The sequence below is a fragment of the Trichosurus vulpecula genome, chromosome 7 (genome assembly GCF_011100635.1).
Source record: "Trichosurus vulpecula isolate mTriVul1 chromosome 7, mTriVul1.pri, whole genome shotgun sequence".
Taxonomy (NCBI): domain Eukaryota; kingdom Metazoa; phylum Chordata; class Mammalia; order Diprotodontia; family Phalangeridae; genus Trichosurus; species Trichosurus vulpecula.
Window position 1 is genome coordinate 61,345,387 of NC_050579.1, and position 19,032 is coordinate 61,364,418.

The 19,032-nt window shown below is 46.3% G+C and overlaps 1 protein-coding gene across 1 annotated transcript; it reads left to right on the forward strand.

Moving 5' to 3' along the window:
* The first annotated feature begins 10,075 nt into the window (after positions 1–10,075).
* On the forward strand, positions 10,076–16,220 carry AMIGO1 (adhesion molecule with Ig like domain 1). The gene has a single exon (XM_036768783.1). The coding sequence runs from the start codon at positions 11,024–11,026 to the stop codon at positions 12,506–12,508; it is 1,485 nt and encodes a 494-aa protein (XP_036624678.1). The 5' UTR covers positions 10,076–11,023; the 3' UTR covers positions 12,509–16,220.
* The last annotated feature ends 2,812 nt before the right edge of the window (positions 16,221–19,032 follow it).

The window sequence follows — 19,032 nt, forward strand, 5'->3', positions numbered from 1 at the left end:
GTAGAAGTGGAAAACTTCTAAATGTAAATTATACATATGTGTATGTATGTATGTGTATACACATATATATAGCTAATCTTCACTTCCCATAATCAATCTTCCTTTACATTTCAATAGCCCTTTCCAGTTTTCTGCGAATTTTCATATGTTATTTGTTCCTCATAACAATTCTGCAAGGTGGGCAGAAATGTTAGTATGATGCCCATCATACAAATGAGGAAACTGAGGCTTATTCCATTTATTCTCACTTATTCCAGTAACTTTCTCAGGTTCAAATGCTGACCAAGAAACACCAACAGAAACAGCACACAGGTCTCCTCCCTACTATGACACTGATCTTTCTAAAACCCCATGTCTTGGTTATCTGGGTTGGCCACACCAAGAGTCCCCCCCTGAAGACATATTTATAGACATGTGTTTTGACCAAAGCATCCAGTCACAGAGGCTTCAGGTTAACCGCAAGTTGCTAGTAAAAAAGAAAACTTTTAAGAAGGCTAACGCAGCATTCTGACTGAAACATGAATCTAGCTGTCATTGTACCAAAGACAAAATTAATGACGATTTAGTGCCAAATTGTTTTGAAATCCGCATTGATCTGACTGTAGGCCTCACTTCACTCAGCTTTTATAAACCTAAATATATAAAAGGAAGCTGAACTCTGTAAGTACCTGTAATAACCAACTCTAATCCTGGAGAACAGATACAACATGCCTTCTTCCTCTTGGCCAAAAAATGAAGGTGGGGGTGGGGGGACCTACAGAGGCAAAATGTTGCATATGTTGTTTGATTCAGTTACTTGAATCAGTCACTTTTGCTTGCTTTTCTTTTTTTCTTTTTTTGGGGGTTGGGGGGGAGCATGTTACTATTTCCATAAATATATCTTATGTAAAAGCAAAAGATATCGATAAAACATTTTAAATAAAAATGAATGAAAATCATTTATAAAATGTTTACTATATATCAAATACTATATTAAGGGACCAAATACAAATTTATAGCAGTAATAATAGGTAGTGTTTATAAAGTACTTTAAGGTTTGCAAAGCACTGAATATGTTATCTTATTTCATCCTCAGCACAAGCCTGTGAGGCAGGTATGTTTACTATTCCCATTTTGCAGAGAGAGAAAAACAGAGTCACGTGCTAAGAAAGACACTGTTAATAAGTATCTGAGGCAGGATTCAAACCCTGGTCTTCCTGACTCTAAGACTCCTGAATTATCAAGTGTGGCAGCTAGCTATAAGACAGTTCTTGCACTCATGTAGGCGACAACAAGAAAACTGCAGCCAAGGAAGAGTGTTATTGTCTGGGAAGCCACAAAGCCAGGAAATAGAACAAAAGGGAAATCCACAGACGTGCTCATTCTACAGGGTGTTCCTAAAGTCTGGACACATAGGAAAAAATGCATATTTTCAAGAAATGAAACGAATGAAATTTTCAAAAACATTTTATTTAATTGGAATATTAACAAATATCATCTTCAATATGATTTCCATCATTTGTGATGCAAAGGTTGATGTGCTTTGCAAAATTCACATGAACTTGATGCAATAACTTCACATTGCCATCAATTATAGCACATTTACTCTTTATGTGTTGCATCTGTGATTTTCATTGAATACACCTTCTCCTTTAGCATACCCCAGAAAAAGGAGTCAAGGGGGCTAAGGTCTGTTAAAATTCCAAATATTTCAAAATATGCATTTTTGCATATGTGTCCAGACTTTAGGGACACCATGTAGAAGCCATGGTAGTGTTGATTTGGTTACGGTTCTCAGAACAAGAGGTAGAAAGGGAGCAGAAGGGTATAATAATTTAAATCAAGATACCAAATGCACATGTAAAGAGAGTGAATCAATTCCTAATCAAATTGGGGTATTTCCTAAACAACATAATGATGGAATCCTAATAAAGCTGCCCCCAGCCCCAATATTCTAACTTCCTTATGGGCCCTTACGGGAATAGCAGGCATGTCCTGATTTGACCATACAATCTGACTTAACCACACCTCAAGCCCCCAGACTCAATACAGCCACTGCCCTTAGTTAGGCACTGCCCCCAGATCCAATTGACATATTTGAAGAGGGGTGTCCTTATACTCAACCACAATTATATCATCCATTTAGCCCAAGACAGGACCACAATACCTAACTATCCACCTTGACCAGACAGGACCACAACAGCTAGCCAATCGGAGGGCAGCACAACCAGGATGTTTGATCATCAGACCATAGAAAGGACCCCTCCCCTATTACCTAATCCCTTAACAAATCCCTCCTGCCTTTTTAATATTCATAATTTCTGTCATGTAATCAGCATCATTACACTATCAATTTGCCTGTGTTGTCTTACTAAGCTGCTGGTTCCTCTTGGAACCTAGCCTACTTCTGAGGGGCATAGATCCTCAATAAATACACGTACTTGGATTAGAGGTGGTCTGACTGAATTCTCTGAGGTGGTGACGCCACTACACACTGTAAAACTGCAACAGTAACATAGCTGATAACATAACAGTGTGGGCCATTGTTAGTTGCAGAGCAAATCAAAGGAAGTTCCTCTATCATTCTGAGCACTGAATGAAATTAACTGATAGGACTCAGGACACTTGCAGAAAACGGCTGGCTGAAGAATGGGTAGCCTTCAGAAAGCCAATTAGTTCTGAGGGAAAGGTCTTTTCTCTACCTTTACTGTGGTGCCCCCTGAAGAATGTAACAAGAAGAAGAGATTTCTCTTTCTTCCTCGTCCGACTGACAATCACATCTTGCAGCAGAAGCACACGGCCACAGAAGACATGGACCTACTTTTCAGGCTGAAAGCGGAATTCAAGGACATTGTCTTCTGTGTAGAGGAGGAAGTCTGAATTCTCTGAACAGTGTGATCCCTGCGGATCCCTGCAGGACAGAAAGGAGATTTCCAGGGCCAGCTATAGACTAGAGAGAGTCAGGATCCTGCTCAAGAAAAGGCAGGTCTCAGGATGGAGACTCTGAAGGAATCAGGATGGCTTCCCACTGGTCCTGGGTGAGAGAGCTCCAATTCTTTTTGAAAGAGTCTAGAAATTCCCTAGTCAAGGATTTCAGTTGAGCCAGAAGCTGGATGCAATCAGAGGCTACAGTCAATTGGCAAAGCAACAAGCCCTTTGGAGAGCAGGCCCAGTAAGTCCAGGTGAACAAAATATTCAGCCAAGATAACTAGCTCCAGTAGCTGCCATGTGATGAGAGTGAGAGAAGAACACCAGTTCCCCTTCCCTACCCCTTCAGGGAGAGGCTCAACTGGTCCTGACGTGATCTATAGACTGGAAAAAGAGCAAAACATTATTTTAAGTAAAAGAAATGTTCGACAACCATTCACAGTAAAGATTTTTAAATGGTAATTCTGCAGGATTGTTTTTCCAGTGTATATTTAATTTTTTTATTAAAAAAGACCTCATTTACTTTATCATTTGGGCAGTTAGAAGCATTACATATAGAAGGCATAGGTGTAAGTTGACTATGATGGGATGATATCTAAAAAACATTAAGAGGTGAGAAAGGGTTTATGGGAAGGGGAAAGGGAGAGGTAGAACGGGGGAAATTATTTCATATAAAAGAGGCAAGAAAGCTTTTACAGTGGAGGGGAAGATGGGAGGTGGGGAGAGGACAACACTTGAACCTTACTCTCAGTGGAAGTGACATAAAGAGGGGAGAACATACAAACTCAATTGGGTATAGAAATCTATCTTACCCTAAAGGGAAGTAAGTGGGGAAGGGGACAAGGGAAGGGGGCAGGGCTGACAGAAGGACAGACTGGGGGAGGCAGTGGTCAGAAGCAAAATACTGTTGAGAAAGCAGGGTGAAAGGTAACAGGGAGAAGGATAAAAGGATGGGGCGAGGGAAGAATAGAATGGAGCGAAATACCCAGTAATCATAACTGTGAAAAAAATTTTACAGCAAGTTTCTCTGATAAAGGCCTAATTTTTCAAAAATATAGAGAATTGAGTCAAATTTATAAAGAATACAAGTCATCCCCCAACCGATAAATGGTCAAAGTATATGAAAAGGCAGTATTCAGATGAAGAAATCAAAACTATAGCCACATGGAAAAATGCTCTAAATTTCCATTGATTAGAGAAATGCAAATTTAAAAAACTCTGAGGTACCTCCTCAAGCCCACAGATAGGCTAATATGACAGAAAAGGAAAATGTCAAATGTTGGAGGGGATGTGGGAAAATTGGGATAAAAAGCATTGGTGATGGAGTTGTGAACTGATCTAACCATTCTGGAGAGCAATTTGGAACTATGCCCAAAGAGCTATAAAACTTTGCATACCCTTTGACCCAGCAATACCACTATTAATTAGGTCTGTATCCCAAAGAGATAAAAAAAATTTTTTTAAGGAAAAATATGTACAAAAATATTTATAGCAGTTCTTTTTCTGGTGCAAAGAATTGGAAATTGAGGGGATGCCTATCAATTGGGGAATGGCTGAACAAATTGTGGTGTATGGTTGTGACAGATACTATTGTGCTATATGAAATTATGAGCAGGATGCTCTCAGAAAAACCTGGAAAGGCTTACATGAACTGATGCAAAGTGAAATGAGCAGAACCAGAATACTGTACACACTAACAGCAATACTGTATGATGATCAACTGTGAATTAGTTAGCCATTCTCTACAATACAAAGATCCAAGACAATACTGAAGGACTTATGATGAAAAATGCTATCCACCTCCAGAGGAAGAACTGATGGAGTTTAAATACAGATCAAAGCATATTTTTCCTTTATGTTTCTTGTATTTTTATTTGTTTTTTGGTCTGTGTTTTCTTTCACAACACGACTAAATGGAAATATGTTTTGCATGACTACACACATATAACCTATATCAAACTGCCTGCCTTCTTAATGGGGGGGGGGGGGAAGGAGAGAATTCGGAACTTAAAATTTTAAAAAAGAATGTTAAAAAATTTTTTGCATGTAATTGGAAAAAAATTAATATTTCAAAAGAAAAAAGATCTCTTTTTAGGAGGTAGCCTATATTTGGATCAATATGGTATGTCTACAAATGGAAGCCAGATATCTTAAAATGTTTATGAATTGGCCGGCAGGATTGAACATCCTTAAATTGGCAACATGTCCCAATTGGGAACATCTGGCTTTAGAGTAAAGAAGGTGGCTCCTGAGACTGATCAGACAACTAGGACTTATTCTGAAAGGCAGTGTGATATAATGGAGGGGGCACTGGATTGGGAATCGTGAGCCCTGGTTTCTAATCCTGTCACTTCCACTTACTAGCTGTTCAAACAGGGGCAAGCTTCAGTTTCCTTATTTGTAAAATGACAATAACAATGCCTGTAAAACTTAGCTTACTGGCTTGTCTTACAGGTTGTTGTGTCTGTCCTTTGTTCTTGAAGAGGACCATGACATCAAGGAAATGATGACATGACTTGCAATTGACTTTGATTTGAGTGAGGGAGGACAGTGCAAGGTCACCGGGCTCACTTTCTCCTCCAGAGCCATCTGGGTCCAGTGGCCTGATATTCACCAGGATCACTGGAGATGGCCCAAGATGCATTGGGATACCCTGGCCCTTTCAGGCTAAGGTCTTTTCAGGTTCTCACTTTGAGTGAGGTAATGCCCATTCAGTAGAGAGTAGACCATAAATGCCAGTTAGTACGAATATTCAACCCCAGAGGGCCAAAGAGAACCACAGGCAGGCTCCTCAGCCCTTCCCATGACTCTTTCCTTTCCAACTCCTCTGTTCTATGGTTTGGGAAGGTCAAGGAGAATTTTGGGGCCGGCTACAGGTTGTCGGTGAAAGAAAAAGGAATCAAGGTAGACAGAAAAGAAAAGCCTTTGAATCTTGGGAAGGGGAGAGACTGACACCCGGTCACAGTGAAGTTACAAGATGAAAAGATCCCTGTAACAACTGACCTAAAGAGCAGCTGTGGATGTTCTCTAATTTGCATACCTGAGAGATGAGATAGAGACTAAAACAGGGATGAGGTCATAGGAACTAGGGCTGGAATGAGCCCTAGGGATCCCGTAGTCCAATGGCTTTGTTTTATACTTGAAGAAACAGAGATCCAGATAGGTTAACTTACTCAAGGTGCCATGGAAGGTGATAATGATGATAGCTAGCATTTATAAAATACTTATTATGCACCAGGCTCTTCACTAAACGCTTTACAATCACAATCTCATTTGATCCTCAGGACGATCCTAGGAGGTAGGTATTATTTCACAGATGGGGGAAACTGAGGCAAACAGGGGTTAAGTGACTTGCCCAGGGTCATACAGCCATTGTCTCAGGTCACATCTGAACTCAGATCTTCCCGGCTCTAGGCCCAGCACATGACCCCAAAGCAGCTGAACACAAGGGCTTCTGATTTCAAATTCAGTGCCACTGTCACTTAGACTACCTTAGAAGAGGGAAAAGAACTGTAGCCTCCTCTATCTCTACCCCCACCCCTTCAGCCAAACTCTGCACAGGAGCCTACCTCCAGGCTACTAAGCTTATCTATATAAAGGAGATAATCAGGGGAGCCACCAAGATGTGTTAGAATGTGTCTTCTGGGGGCTATGTCTTGAGGCATGCGGGGAATGGCGTTTTGCTGGGTCCCCTGCTGGTAGGCATTTTGCTAAAAATATATATGTATGTTGGGGGAAGGGGACGTAGAGAGAAAAAAAAAATGCTTATTAATTGAAACTTTTTCTATTTTTTAAATTCAATTTAATTTCTTATCGCATTTTAAGTTCCCAACTGTCTCCCTCCTTCCCCACCCCAAACTAGGGAAGCCACTATTTGACACAGATAGACAGACAGACGGACAGATATGTAAAACCATACTATGCATACTTCTATTTACCAGTTCTTTCTCTGGAGGTGGATAGCATCTTCCTTCATAGGTCCATTGTAGTTAATTTATATTTATATTGTATTATATTTATATACTGTATTTATAATACAGTAACTTAGTTGTTCACAGTTATCCTTTAAACAATATTGCTGTTACTGTAAACAATGTTCTCTTGGTTCTGCTCATTTCATTCTTGATTATTTCATGCACATTTTTCTAAAATTCAACCTGCTCATCATTTCTTACAGCACAGTAGTATTCTACCACAATCATATACCACAACTTGCTTTGCCATTCCCCAGTTGATGGGCATCCCCTCAATTTCCAGTTTTTTTGTCACCACAAAGAGAGCTGCTACAAATATTTTAGAACATATAGGTTCTTTTCCCTTTTCTCTGATCACCTAGGGAAACCGACCTGATAGTGAATTGCTCAGTCAAAGGATATACATAGTTTTATAACTCTTTGGGCATAATTCCAGATTGCTCTCCAAAATGGTTGGATCAGTTCACAGTTCCACCAACAGTGTATGAGTGTCCCAATTCTTCCACATCACCTTCAATATTTGTCATTTTTCTCTTCTATCATTTTAGCCAATCTGGTAAGTGTCAGATGATATCTCAAAGCTGTCTTCATTTGCATTTCTCTAATCAATGGTGCTTTGAAGCATTTTTCCATATGACTATAGATAGCTTTGATTTCTTCATCCAAAAACTGCCTATTCGTATCCTTTGACCATTTACCAACTGGAGAATGATGCGTATTCTTATAAATTGGACAAAGTTTTCAATATATTTGAGATGAGACCTTTATCTGAGAAATTGTCTATAAAATTTCCTCCCCAATTTTCTTCTGATCTTGGCTACCTCTGTTTTATTTGTACAAAACCTTTTTAATTTAACGTAATTGAAATTATCAATTTACGCCCCACACTGCTCTCTCTCTCATTTATTTATAAATTGTTCACCTATCCATTAATCTGATAGGTAATACGTTACATGTTGTTCTAATTTACTTAAGATATCTCCCTTTTATAACTAGGACATGTATCCATTTTGACCTTATCTTGGCAAATGGTGTGAGATACTGGTCTATATCCAATTTCTGCCAGACCACTTTCCAGTTTTCCCAAATAGTGAATTCTTATCCCACAAGCTTAAATCTTTACATTTGTCAAACACGGTACTCTGATCATTTTCTACTGGGTATTGTATTGTCTACTCTGTTCCATCGATCCACCCTTCTATTTCTTAGCCAATATCAGGTAGTTTTGATAATTACTGACTGGTAATACAGTTTAAGATCTAGTACTGCTAAACCTCCTTCCTTTACAATTAAATAATTACAATTAAATAAAATAACCCAGAGATTGATCCTCATGGTCCCCATAAATAGAAACTACATTAATGACGACTAATGACTGAGCAGGAACAACCATCCACTCGGCACACTCAAAAGGGAAAACAGTTCTCATTTTCTTCCATCCTATTGAATACACTGGGACTTTGTCACCTCCCATTCATACTTCGGTTGAGGGGACAGAGAGGACCTCACTCCCTCTCCCCTCCCTAGCGGCAGCCATGGGGACTACATCACAGCAAGTGCATACCCTTACCGGGGTAAGCTCCAGACTGGATCTCAAGTCCATAATTTCATCTTCCATAGGAAGGTTTCAACCGCAGGAATACCATGCCTTCCCCAGGATAAACTCAAGACCAGCACGGGGGTTGATCTCAGCTCCCTTAATTGCCTCCCGGCTCTGATTGCAGGGCTGGAGGGCAGAGCAATGAACGCCTTCCCAAAGCCACAGAACTTTCCAATTAACTTCATTTTCCATGAGGAGCTCTGCTTGCATCGGACCCCCGGAATATAGTGTTTTACTATTCGTCAGTGCAAGCTTATGAGTCTTTTGTGTTTTAAGCATTTGTTTATGGTAGAGAAAATAAATAGCTGTCCTATGTTGTTGTCGTTCAGTGGTGTTTGACTCCTCAAGACTCCATCTGGAGTTTGCTTGGCAAAGATAGTGGCTTGCCATTTGCTTCTCTAGCTCATCTTACTGATGAGGAAACCGAGGCAAACCGGGTGAAGTGACTTGCCCAGGGTCACACAGTCTGAGGCAGGATCTGAATTCAGGAAGATGAGTTTTTCCGCAGTCCAGGCTGGGCAGTATATCCACTGGGCCACCTAGCTGCCCCACAGAATTAGTACAAGGTAATTGGGAGGAGGGGCTAAGGCCTCAGGAAAAGCTTCATGGTCTGAGTCTCAAAAGAAACTAGAGATTTTAGGGAAGAACGGAGGCGGAGAGGGCATCCTGGGAATGAGATGGGAGGCAATGCAATCTTGCCCGAGTTTGGGTGACCCTGGAGAAGTCACGGCCCTCCCCAGCCAGAGACAGACTGGAGGAGACAGGATGAGGGAGAGACAGACGGAGACAAAAGAGAGATGAAGACGAGAGACTGGGGGGCCAAGCTGCTACCCTCTTCACACTTTCGCTCAGGACCAGGCAGCCCCTGGGCTTGTGTATGTGTGTGTATGTATGTCTGTGTGTACGCAGGCGCGTACGCCCGACCGCAAGCACAGCCCCAGCCCCCTCCTCCGCGGGTCACGCCGAGGCGCGCATGCGCCCTCGGCACGCGTCCTCGCCGCCCGGGGCTCTGCCCGCAGCCCGGGGAGCAGCGGAGACACAAACACTCGCACGTGCGCCCCCGCCCCTCCCCGCGCACGCGCCCCGGGCCTCCGCGCGCGCCCTCCCCCCCCCCCACCTCCCGGCTTGCTCGGATCCAGTGCCTCCTGCGGCTCCAGCCCCGGCCCCGCTGCAGACCCGGCCGGAGGAGAAGGCGGCGGCGGCGTCTGCGGGCTCCCGGCGAGCGACAGCTGTGACCGAGGCAGTGACAGAGGCTGCGGCGGCAGCGGCGCGGGTGAGGAGGCGGCTGCGGAGAGCGGGCGGGCGGGGAGGGGGGAGCGATGCCGCCGGCCCCGATCCCCGGCCCCGGAGCTCCGCGAGCTCCCGCACAGGCCGGCCTCTGAGGCGCGCGCAGGACTGCGCGGAGCGGGCCCAGCGCTCCTCCATCCCCGCCCAGCAGGTGCGGCTGACCCGGCCGACCCGGTCGAGGAGATGGTGACCGCTCCGGGGGGCGGACCGGGGCAGCGGCTGTGACCCCGCCCGGCCCTGGACCTAGCCGCGCGCCCTTGGGACCCTCGCCCCCGAGCAAACAGTTCTGGGACCACTGTCTCCCCCACCCCCGCCCCGCTCTGAGCAGACAGCCCCGGGACCACCGCCACCCCCCAGCAGACACCCGCCGGACCCCGCCTCTGAGCAAAAACCGCCCTGGGACGCCCCCACCTTAGCAGACGGCTCTGAGACCACCCCCACCCTGAGCAAACGGCCCCTCCCCCAGAGCCTCTGATCAGACAGCGCTGGGACGTTTGTCCCCAGTCACTGGTCAGAGAGACCCGCTGTCCCCTCCCAGTCCTGCAAACACCCCCTGTAACCCTTCTTCCCAAAACCTTTATCAGCAACCCTGGGATTCCGCTACCTTGGGCAAAGGGCTCCGCCGCCCCCAGGATCCTGAACAAACAGTCCATGTGACGCCTTTCTCTTGGCGCTAGACCTCAGGACCTCGAGCAGCAACACCTGTGACAGCCCCGCCCCCAGACCTCGGCCATTCAGGCCCTGTGTGTGTTCCTTCCTGCCCCCCATCTCCAGACCCTGGCCGGACTGTCCTGTAACCCCCACCCCAAGCACACTGGAGAGCTCCTGTGACCCTCCCACAAACCCAGTCTGACTAGAGAGTGTCTGTGGCAGCCCGCCAGACCCTGAAGAGATAGTCCCCAGATTCCCAGCCCAGAATTCTAAAACCTCCCGGTGTCCACCTGTTTGGCCTCCCACCGGTCTGGCACACAGACACATCCACCCAGGCCGGGCAACCTTTGTCTTCTCTCACCCACTCTGCTTAGAGAACTTTGGTTCCCCTTACCTAGCTAGTACCTGGCAATTGGACCTGAGTGACCTCTCTCACATCAGTCCATTTATTCTCTGTATGTGCCCTGATGACTAGACTTCAGCAAATATGCTCCTCCTGATAATGACCCCCATTCCCTTAATCCTTTTCCCATTAGAACATTTCCAGTTACTCTTTCCTCTAGGCCTCCCACTGTGATATTCCAACCCCCCTACCATTGACACTATGCAACACCAGAGTGGTTGCCGAGGCATCTGGCTCCTGCCCCTGTCCCTGTTCTTGTCTAGCCTTGGGGTCGCGAGAACCGGGCGCTCCCTTCTCAGCTGCCCTACAGCCTGCCTTTGTGCCAGCAACATCCTCAGCTGCAGCAAGCGAGAGCTGGTCAATGTTCCACAGTCTCTACCCCGCTACACGGCACAACTGGACCTCAGCCACAACAACTTGACCCACCTTCGGGCACAATGGACCTCCATACGCCTGACCCATCTTCACTCGCTGTTCCTCAGCCATAACAACTTATACTTCATCTCCACGGAGGCCTTCTCCCCAGTGCCCAAGCTGCGCTACCTGGACCTCTCCTCCAATCATTTGCGGACCCTGGATGAGTTCCTTTTCAGTGAACTTCAAGAGCTGGAGGTATTGTTACTGTACAACAACCGAATTACGGAGGTGGACCGAAGCGCCTTTGATGACATGGTCCACCTACAGAAACTCTATCTGAGCCAGAACCAGATTGCTCGCTTTCCTGTAGAACTGGTCAAGGATAGGTCCAAGCTGCCCCAACTGACCCTCCTGGATCTGTCTTCTAATAAACTGAAGATGTTGCCCACGTCCGATCTGCAGGATCTTCCAGCCTGGATGAAAAATGGACTGTATCTGCATAACAACTCCCTCACCTGTGACTGCGAGATATACAAGCTCTTCACACACTGGCAGTATCGTCAGCTGAGCTCAGTGATGGACTTTCAGGAGGATTTGTACTGTATACATTCCAAGAAGACGCTCAGTGTCTTCAACATGAGCAGCACCCTGAACTGCAGTGAGTTCAAGGAGTGTGCGTTTGAAGCCCACCTGGGTGAAACCTTGACCATTAGCTGTGACACCAAGCAGCAGGGGATGACGAAGGAATGGGTAACACCAAACAATGAAAGAGTACTGACGGAGGTGGGCAACGGCACGGTATTGATGTTGGGAGATGGTAGCCTTCAGTTAAAGCGCATTCGGGTTGAGGACCAGGGATTGTATACCTGCTATGCGGTAGGGGAGGTGTTCAATGAAACATTGTCTGTGGAGGTGAAGGTCCACAACTTCACCCAGCACGGATCTCATGACACTCTCAATACGGCCTACACTACGCTGGTGGGCTGTATCCTCAGTGTGGTCCTGGTCCTGATCTATCTGTACCTCACCCCATGCCGCTGCTGGTGCCGTGCTGGGGAGAGACCCGCAAGCCATCAGGGAGATAGCCTCAGCTCTTCCATGCTTAGCACTACCCCAAACCATGATCCGATGGCTGGTGGTGGGGGCAAGGACAGTGGCTTTGACCGTCGAGTGGCCTTCCTGGAACCTACAGGACCTGGGCAGGGCCAAAATGGCAAACTAAAGCCTGGCAACACCCTCCCTGTACCTGAGGGGGCCAAAGGCCAGAGGAAAATGTCTGATCCAGAATCAGTCAGTTCAGTCTTCTCTGATACACCCATTGTGGTGTGAGTAGGGTGGGGTTGATGGGCAGATCCCCAGGAAAGAGGTAATGATAACCTCCAAAGGATGTAAGGGGAAAGAAGAGGGCTGCCTGAGGGTGCTGGGTTCCCCCGTCCTCAAGGGAAATGTGCACAGATGCAACGACAGGCAAGAAGCCCCACCTCCATCCCTGGGTGTAGAAGATTTTCAAATATGGATCTGTAACTCTCAGGCAAATGCTGCACCCCTATCCAAAGTTCTAGCAAGTTCAGCTGATGATGAAGGAACATGTCTAACTAAGACAGGTGGGTCTAGTGAGAAATAGATTCCCTCAGCTTTTACCATGTCATCTTTGGCCCCATAAAAGAGTGGTCATTATCCAAACATTTGAAAGAAAAATGGGATTTTTTTTTCAATGTCTTCTTCCACCCTCTACCCAGGGATTTGGGGTGGGACTAAAATGGAAGCAGATTTGGGCAGTTGGCATAATTCTAGTAGTTTCAGGTTCGGGTATATCCTCTTTGGTTAGGAACCTACATCTCATAGACAGGGGAATTGAAAACCTTAAGAAATGGGGTAGGAACCAAGAAAAGACCCCTGAATCAAGAGCAACCCCCCAAAGCTGTTCTGAAACTTTTCCACCTTCCTTCTCTTTCCCAAGAAGAATTAAGTAGATGACTGCATCACAGAAGCAAATAACCAGCATGATCCCATGGCAAACTAGGGAGCCATTGTAACTGGTATAAGCTTATAGAAGGCAGCCATGTAATGAGTGTGACATGGGGGATTATCCATTGGTACAAGGTGCTGGTTGGTATGAACTAGGCTATTTGGGTCATAGCTTAGGAGAACACCTCAAAACCTATTCCTGGTGAGAACACTAGGGATTCTGACTCCCTGGTCTGTCTCTGCTGTGCATTTGTGCTCTGGGGTCTCCTAATTTCATCTCCTCAGGCAGGGCCTGTGCAGGTGCCTACCACAGGCATGGTGTGTAAGATGATTGGGGTGGAGGTTGGGAGTGGGAGGACATGAAGGAAACTGCCTTTTATAAAGATGAGGCCAAATTAGCCTCCATTTTGTAAAACCTTGTTTGGTCTATCTAGTTTTCTTCTCTTGCTGTCCCTTCAGCAGTTTTTATCAGCAAGCTTTGGTGAGAGATGAGCTTTCTCTGTACAGTGCAGTGAGGGGAGGAACCAAAGAGGGCCAGAGATCCTCATGAGTGGATGAGTGTTTGGGTGAAGGGAGAGGGAATCATAATGTGAAGCATCCTCGAATTGCCAAGGTTTCCTTCTCAGGTCTAGGTTGACCGGCTCTAAAAATCCGGGGCAGTGGTCTTAACTCTTAGTTCTCACCTGCTGCAAGGCTAGAGTAAGGAATTTAACTGTGCACAAGGCTTGCGAGGGATGGCCTGTCCTAGAATGGACAGTCTGGGGTATGTATGTGCTTAAAGGCCTGTACTTGACCCAACTTGCAAGCAGTCCTACTCTAGGTCAGATAAGTTGAGTCAAACCTAAACGGGCAGCTGATGCTGCCACCTTTGCCCTTCTCACTGAAGTCTCCCCACGCCTGAAGTCTGAACAGTGATTGGACTTCCTGACAGGCCATGGGTCTGGGGCGGGGGGCGGTGTGTGGCAAAGAGTTCTTCTAAGGTTGGACACTAGCTTGGGGATCAAGAAGATGGCTGTGCACTCCAGCTCCTCTCTCAGACCCTCTGTGCTGGTCTTTTCAGCAGCATTTAAGTGGACCACAGTCTTGGCAAGGTTATTCTGAGCATCTGAGGCAAAGGTTGGAGATGGGGAAGAGTAGATATATTTTTCTCTACATTTTTCAGTCCGCTTCTTCCCCTATCAGTGCTGGCCCTGCCGTCTCCCACTTGGCTCTCAGACCAGGGATGCTCTCTCCGGGCATTTGAACTGCTTTCTGGGCCTCAGTAGGAGGCATTCCTAACTTCGCATCTCCGGGGAGAATCATAGGACCAGAGATTCAGATATGAAAGGGACCTTTCCATCATTTCACAGTTGGAAACAAGCCTCAAGAGGTTCAGTGGCTTGTATAGGGTCACACATACAGGGCAAAGGTCGCCTGTCACTTGGACAAGGTCTAGTTCCATCCACCTGTTAAGAGTAGGGCAGGGGCACTAGTGCTTGAGATGCTGCCCCCATCCATCCTTGGGCTCTTCACACTGCCTTCCACCTCTTATCAGCAGTTTATACAGTAGAGAGATGCAGCATTTCCCCCAGTTACTTAGCACTTATAGGTATGCATGCACACCAGCATTTTGGCATTGACCTAGACAGTGTGTCTCCTTTGATATCCTCCAGTACCCACAGAGTTATCCCCACATTCACACAGCTTTAAAAATATACCGCATTCCAGCAGAGGCATCCTGATGGTCCTGCAATACCCTTTCAGTATAAAACCACTCAGACTTTCCCCTCCTTGAAGTTTCTGGAGCGTCCCCCCTTTTCAGAGAGGCATCACAGCACGGGGGGGGGTGGTGGAGACCTGAACTTGGAATTTGAACCAGACGCTAGCTGTACAATCTTGGGTTTCACCCAACTTCTCTGTCTTTCCTCATCTGTAAATTGGGGATAACACCTACCTCACAGGGTTGTTGTGAGGGTTAAATAAGATACTATAAAGTGCTTTGCAAACCTTAGAGCCCTAAGTATGAGCTAGTATTATTATTCTATGATCACTGCACCCCTGTGACTTTCCTACACTTGCTGGTGTTTGGAAAATGCTTGGGGGGTGGGGGGGAAGGAAGAGTTGGAAGCCATAGCTGGGCCCTCAGCTCCTTGGAAATTTCACTTTGCTCTGAGGAATCCTTAGGCAGTAGCTGTGAGATCCCAAAATGGTATTCCTCTTGGAAGTTTGTTGGCCAAGGCTCTCTATGCTGCCTCTTCCTAGTCAGGTGCCGTGAGAAGACTGAGGATCCCTGTCATCAGCTAGGGATAGCAGGAAAGAGTAAAAACTGAATTTCCTGTGATTGGTTGTCTTCCAAAGGCCTTAAGGGACATTTCTTTCCTAAGAACTTGGAATCTATTCTCAGATTTGTCAGGGAACCTGGGCAAGTCTTAACTTCTTGAGGTGGTTTTTTTGTTTGTTTGTTTTGAGGCTGAACTCTGAGGTTCTGAGAACCTCCAGAAAAATCATGCAGTGGATCCTGGGAGCATTCCCTGGACCTAGGCCTCTGGCTAGTTAACTGGCCAGCAGACTGAACTCCCTGCAAAAATGAAGAAAGCCCCTGTTTCTCCAGGACTTGTTAACGAATAGATGTACTTCTGGCTGGCAGGCCCTACCCTGATTCCTGTTGATACACCCCCAAATGGCTTCCTGCCTAGGAAGTACTTACCATTATAGGGGTTTGTTTACTGGTGCCCTATGAAGAGGACCATCAGGGCCTTGGAAGCAGGTGTCCCTGCAGACTGATTATGACATGGCTGCACAATCTGTTTATGTGTTATCTTTTTTTCTTGTGTTTCTGGGATTCTCAGAAAGGAACTGAGAAAGAAGAGCAGGTAGCTCAAAGCATATTGAATCTGACTGTGCGTTTCTGTGCCTCCCCTCCCCCAACAGCCCTCGTACCCTTGCTGGCAAAGCAAACGGGGCCCTTTGTGTCCAGGTTCCCTCTCCTCCTACTTGTGTACATCCAGGCTGGCAGACCCCGAAGCCTCCTGACTCCACCATCTGTCTGAGCCTCTGCTCTGAAGAATAGACAGTGATCATTAAACCAGGCATGAGTCTGCCCCGTGTTGGTTTGTGACTGATTTATTTCTGTAGTAGCTATGTCAGCTGTGAGTAGGGCCCACTGTTCCCCAAGGGGACGTGAAGTGTGGGGAAAAGAGGGGTTGTTGATCCTAGGGCAGGATACAGATCTCGGGCATGAACATGGATCTTCGTAAATAACAAATTCTGGCAAGTGAGAATTTAATAACTGGAAAACCTACAGACAGCAGTGCTTTTCCAGGCACTGCACTGAGCAGACCTGCTTCAGTGGCCCGAATCACTGCTCTGCTCTCTAGTCGGCCTGCCGACAGCCCACACTGCACCTGTCTTCAAGGCTGGCTGTATTGTGATGCAGTTCTGGTCTGGGCCCTGAAGTCACTCCGGCTCAGGCAGCACGCCCGAGTGTGTTATTCATTACCTACTATGAAAAATGTTTGGATTGTGTTAAATAATACCAGGTTGTTGGAACTTAACTCACTTTCAAAAAATTTCACTTTATATTACCTTAGACCATGGAACTTCCGTTGCATAGGCTAGTAATATGTGCTGGGCATTGCCTGGGACAGAGGTACAATCCCCACCTTTTTTTAGCACTTGTATTCTGTTAGAAACCAGAATAGATTTCCCCAACCTGAACTTAACACATTTTCTGGCTCCTCATAGCTTTTTGTCCTTCTTAAAGGAGAAGGTACCGCAATAGGGTAGAACGGAAACAGTATAAGGAATAAGTTAGGAAGTCTGAATAATTTGAGTAATTAACAGCATTGTTTTTAGGAAGCCCTTTCAGCCAAGGGACCATATTATCCAAAGGCTGAAGTCACAGGAGAGTGTCCCTGAGCCTGCTTTGGTGCTCCTCTTTACATAGTCCTAAGCGGCTTTAGAGCACTAGCTCTTGGTCTTTGCCCATAAACAGTTTCTCAGATCCTGGCTGGCATTTGTCATCCTGCTCATTAGATACAATGCTGTTCCCTCTGGCTTTGGTTCCTCTGGAGCACTGCTGGGGATCCGTACAACAGCTGCCTCATCTCAGAATGGAGAAAGATAGGGTAAGAGTCCTAGGAGTCTCCCAGCCAGAAATCTGCTCTCCTCTCTCCCCAGCCTGATCTATGAACTCCTTCCTTCTTTGCAACTGCAGTCCCTTTATTGCTTATCTTGTTTCCCAGGAAACCAATAGGCAAGCCTCTCTCCTCCCACCTACAATGTAGAAAAGGCTTAGGCTCCAGCAGCAGGGCTGGCAGCTTCTCTGTACTAGCCACGGTGAGCTCTTAAGCCTGTGCTGAACTCTCCCTCTCCAGGGTACTGAGAGGAAAGCTAAATCATCTGCCAGAGTCAAGCCTCTTCATCATTCCTATGTCAGATGAGAAAGGTCAAGAGCTTGAGACACAATGAAGACCCTACATTCACCCCCACAGCCTTTCAGCCTTGCTTTGGCACGGCTGTTGCCTTTGGAACACAGACCGGTGAAGCCATGGCCTAGAGGGAATTGCCTGTTCAAAAAACAAGCCCATGTTGAACCTAGAAATTCTAAAAGTGATTAATTCTGATCCAGCGAGCATTTATTAAGGGCTTGCTATGTGTGAGGCATAGTGCTAGGAACGTGGCAATAAAACGGAACAAATCCCTACCCTAAAGAAGCTTGTATCACACTGAGGGGATGGAACTGGCCCAACGTTGACATAGATGGGAGAAGTCCCTACTGCCCAAAAGGGGGGTGGGGTGCCTAGCAGATGCTGAGTCCAGAGTGCTTTATACCACTTCCTCCTCAACCCCACCACCATTTCCCTGAACGGTGTCACCCCAATGACCACTGAGCTTATGTGTGCAGCCTAATGCCTAACTGTGTCCAGAAGCCTCTCTTGGTCACTAGGTCAGTGTTGGAATCCGTTCCGTGTCTAGAGGATCAGGGTACCACTCACCTTTATTTATCCCTTGATATAGCAAGGTACTCTAAGGTAGGTGGCAAACCAAAGAGGGAGAAGGGGAAAAAAAAAGTTACTTGGCTCCAGGAAATTCTGACAATGAGCCAAATAGATGAATAGAATCCTGGTCCCTAGTCCTTGAGATGGATCTTGGGTCAGCCTGAACCATTCCAGGGGCTCGGGGCTCTCAGGACACTGTTTTGCTCTGCCTACTCTCCAAGCTCCATCCTCTGGATCATTCCCTCTCCTAAAACTAGCCTGGCCTCTATTGGCTGTGTAAACCAAACCAGCCTCCAGCACAGGCTCTGGCTGGCAATAACATTAGTCCATTCAGCTGAATATTGGCTCATGTCTTCATGCCCCATGCTGGCAAGGACTGCACGGCCCAAAATGCCCAACCGTAGTTTCATTCGTGGATCCTGGGACAAGGAGAAACAATTGGGATGAAAAATGAATACTTGGGTCTCTGCTGCTACGCCGCTCTTGCCCCTCTGCTTCTACCCCTGGCAGAGTTACTGGCTACTCTCAGACGAATGGCATGGAAATTATTCTTTCCCTAATGCAAATGGAACTGCTTTCATGGCTTTTTTTTCCTTCTAATTTCAATAGAAAGCTTTAGGGAAGAGGGAGATTGTGATCCCAGTTCCAAAGCTTGAGGCTGGCAAAATGAAACAACCAGACAAGGTCTTGGGTCCCCAGAGAGAAAAGGCCCAACCTGCAAAGGATAATGAAGGAGACCTTCAGGAGATACCCATCATCACAACAGGCACTTAATGAGCACCTACTGCACGAAGAGCACAACAGAAGGAGGAGAAAGATCAAATGCCACCACTTTACATACATATAGTGCTTTATACATTTTAAAGTGCTCAGTCATACAGCATTTACAGTTACAAAGCACTTTCC

What these genes read in the sequence shown, in the direction of transcription:
- AMIGO1 (XM_036768783.1), top strand. Translation starts at nt 11,024, where the DNA reads ATGCAACACCAGAGTGGTTGCCGAGGCATCTGGCTCCTGCCCCTGTCC.